Source organism: Henckelia pumila, chromosome 4 (genome assembly GCF_033568475.1).
Source record: "Henckelia pumila isolate YLH828 chromosome 4, ASM3356847v2, whole genome shotgun sequence".
Taxonomy (NCBI): Eukaryota; Viridiplantae; Streptophyta; class Magnoliopsida; order Lamiales; family Gesneriaceae; genus Henckelia; species Henckelia pumila.
In genome coordinates, this window is record NC_133123.1 from 96,526,541 (window position 1) to 96,530,779 (window position 4,239).

A 4,239-nucleotide genomic window follows, 5' to 3' on the forward strand; every position below is an offset into this window, starting at 1 on the left:
ATTTTGATTCTAAAAAATTTAGATTATTTTTTCAATAATTAAATAATTGCATAATGGAACAATAAACATAATACTAGCGGCCGAACCACACGCAATGCGTGTGTAAAACAAATAAAGTCTAATATATATAATTTAATACAATACTTTGATCTTTTTATAACATGATAATATTTTATAACATACATATATACATATATTATAACTATTTAATATCTTTATAATTATATTGAATAATAAATAACAATATATAAGAATAAAATATTATTCTTTTATAAATATTGAATAAAATAGAAAAATACGAATGAAATATCACTCGTTTATAAAAAATAAAAAAAAACTACAAAAATAATTATAAAAATTAGTTTTCAAAATTGGAGTTGTGTATTTTCTTATATTTAATGACATTTATTAACAAGATAAATTATATTTTAATTTAGAAATTGAAATTATGAATGGATTTACTCAAAGTAAAACCAATTGGATAAATTGAATGTCCATGACAAAATGTGGAGTGAAAATAATAAAAACAACGACAAAATATCAATCATAATTTTTTTCAAACAATCGCAATTCAATTTAAATATCAATCTAATCATAAACACAAAATAAAACAAATTATCAATTATTTATCATCACTCTAAATCCTATTTAGTCAATTTACTGGTCATAATACATATAGTATATACTAGCGACCGGGGTACACACGTTGCGTGTGTTAAATGCTTAAACTTAAATACTTGGTTCTATATATATTTATTTTTTACATTAATTTGCATCACATCATGTATGTATAAATTTTTAGTTGATTCAGCTACATATAACTACAGGAACAAGAAATAGTGAAAACAACATAATTGTTGACGAACGACGAGGATCGCGTCCACGTTAATACCATAATTTGGCAAGACATGCCCATGAGAGTCAACATAATGATCAATGGCATTTGTCCAATCCAACACATTCTCCATATTGTCAAGCTTTGTTGTTCCATGGTGAAACATATCAACTATATATGTTGTAGAAATGGGCGTACCAAATTAGATCTTATACAATCTCCAATTCAATTGCAAGAGCTATATGCTTAGAACAATTTAAAGAGTAGGCATTTCATGTAGCATATTAGAGCTTATAATCATGTTTTCTCTTTCACATCGATGGGAGTCAGTATAGATGAATCTTTGGCAACCGGTGCAAATGGAATTTATACATTTCGTCTCCATTGGTCAATATATCACTCGATCCGAAGTCTTCTACCAAATGAAAATTCTAGGCCAAGGTACATGCAGATGTGGATTGTAAACACAGATCATGAAATAGATAATAGACTTGATGAAAATCAAGGACTAAGACGAGAACTGCTCATAAAAATACAAAATATCCTGGATCTATACAATCCATTCGTGCATGTATTTAGGCAAATTGGCATATGTGAAGACATACCTACCTGCAAGCTTATCATAAAGGAACAAAAACCTAATCAACGTCAATACAATTTACCGACGACATCTAAGGTTGCAGCTGTTATCGTTGACAATGAATTTTCGTATAACTTGAGTAGTCATGACATTATTATACAAGGAATTGATGTCAATCTTATGAATATCCAAGATATCGTTGGTTATTACGATCCCTTACAATATCCTTTCCTATTGCCATATGGTACATATGGTTGGGACACAAACAGCAGAAACAATGATGGTACCCAAGTTACATGCTTAAACTACTACGCATACATGCTTCAGGTTAGCATAATAACATAACATCCTACGTTTACTCAACAAATTATTTTTTTAGTAACATTAAATTTTGGTATATCACTAAAGTTTTGAAAACTATGCTTTTATACTAGAGACACAAAAAAATTTCCATCATTAATACTTCGCGGAGGTCGGCTCTTACAACAATACATAGTTGATAGCTACGTAAAGATTGAAACACATAGACTAAGGTGGATCCGTACAATTCAACACAACATTCGTGCTGACCTTTATCAAGGGCTACAAGATTTTTTAGATGGGGGGGGGGGGTGGGGGGAACAACGCAGGTATAGTAAACTAATTTCAAACTAATATCTTTTTTAAAATTTATTTATTTCCTGTGTTATAACAAATACATTATACAGGAAATGTTGGTCACAGAATAGTACTCCCATCAACATTCGCTGAAAGCCCACGTGATATGTATCAACAATACCAAGATGCAATGACTTTGGTACAAACATATGATTAGCCAGATTTAATGCTGACAATGGCATGCAATCTTAATTGGCTTGAAATAAAAAAGAAACTACTTCCTGTACAATCTCCCCAAGATCATCCAGATTTGATTATAAGGATATTCAAAATAAAATTCGAAGAATTTAAGAAAGACGTGGTGAATAGAGGTCTTACTCATATGTCATCGAATATCAAAAGAGAGGGACTACCTCATGTGCACATGTTGGTTATATTTTACAACATTGATAATTTACATACTCCAAATGACTTTGGCTCAATTGTGCATGCTATATGAATCAGTTATACACTATATGATACATGGACCGTGTGTTTTGATCAATTCTCATAGTCCATATATGAAAGATGGTAAGTGCAAAAAAAACTTCCCGAAACCATTTGTCACATATACTTCTCGAGGTAATGACTCATATCCTTTGTATCAGAGACGTGAAGATAAACGAGTAATATCTAACAACAATGATCAAGTCATCATTGACAATGGTTGGGTTGTCTCTTATAATCCATGGATTCTTTTGAAATATGATTTTCATATCAATGTAGAAGTATGTGGGGGTATTAAATGTGTCAAATACATATACAAATACATTCACAAAGGACCTGCTTGTGTCGCGTTAGAGTTACGTAATAGACAGAATTGTGATGAAATCCAACAGTATGTGGATGGAAGATGGATCGTGCTCCTGAAGCACTCTAGAGAATTTATTCTTTTGATTTCATTAGGATGTATCCTTCAGTTATTTGGTTGCAAATACATTTACCAAATGAAAAATTATTCCATTTTAATCCAGAGCAATCATTAGGCCATATACTTGCAGATGGTGACAATTCAAAGACTATGCTTACTGAATTTTTCAAAATGAATTCTAATCCTTCCATGGTTGAGAAGTACTTATATCGGGATTTTCCACAATATTATGCATGGATACAATCTGGAAAAAATTGGATTCATTGATGAAGCCAAAATAAAGTGGTAGGAAGGATATATGTTATTTCACCATCTGAAGGCGACAGGTTTTACCTCCGCATACTTTTAAACCATGTTAAAGGGCCAAGTTCTTTTGAGGAACTGAGGAAAGTAAATGGGATTACATACACAACATTCAAAGAGGCAGCTGAAATGAGGGATCTACTACAAAAGGATGATTATATTCATCAATGCTTGCAAGCAGCATGCTCTTCTAACATGTCATCTTCACTAAGAAGGTTGTTTGTGTCCATATTGGTGTTTTTCCAGCCAACAGGAGTTAGAGAACTTTGGGATGAGTTTAACCTATATATGTCTAAATATTATGGTAGATCTATTTCAAAAAGTAGTTTATTCATCACAAATAAATTACTTCTTGAGATACAACGATTGCTGCATCAATATAAAAAGAAATTGGATTACTTTGATTTGCCAACAATAAGTACAGACTTTTTAGGATATTCCCCACTTCCAAGAATAATTGAGGATGAGCTCTCGATTGAAATACCTGAATAAAATGCGAGATCTATTGAACATTTAAATGCGCATCAAAATATGGATTTTGATACTATAATGGAAAGCATTATGTGCAATCACTCAAACATTTTCTTCATTGATGGTCCAAGTAGGACTGGTAAAACTTTTTTTTATCGATCAAATCTAGCACACTAACGTAAAAATGGCAAAATTGCAATTGTAATAGCAACTTCTGGAATTGCTGCAACATTGTTACCCGGTGGTAGGACTGCACATTCACGCCTGCAAATCCCACTAAGACCGACGACATCAACACTCTACAAGATTAACAAACAGTTAGATATTGTTGAGTTAATCAGACATGCAATAACTATGGTATGAGATGAGGCTCCAATGGAAAATTGTTATGATTTTGAAGCTGTCAATAAAACTTTCCAAGATATAATGGATAACAAATTTCCATTTAGGGGAAAGACTATGATTTTTGATGGCGACTTTAGGCAAGTATTACTAGTTTTTAAATGAGGATCACTGAGAGATAAAATTGCTACAAGCATTTCA

General features: G+C 31.8%; 1 protein-coding gene across 1 annotated transcript; it reads left to right on the plus strand.

The window, feature by feature from the left end:
- Positions 1–1,154: 1,154 nt before the first annotated feature.
- LOC140861431 (uncharacterized) lies at positions 1,155–3,717 on the plus strand. Its single transcript, XM_073264449.1, has 4 exons — positions 1,155–1,698; positions 2,123–2,211; positions 2,660–2,889; positions 3,195–3,717. The coding sequence occupies exons 1-4, from the start codon at positions 1,155–1,157 to the stop codon at positions 3,715–3,717; spliced, it is 1,386 nt and encodes a 461-aa protein (XP_073120550.1).
- The last annotated feature ends 522 nt before the right edge of the window (positions 3,718–4,239 follow it).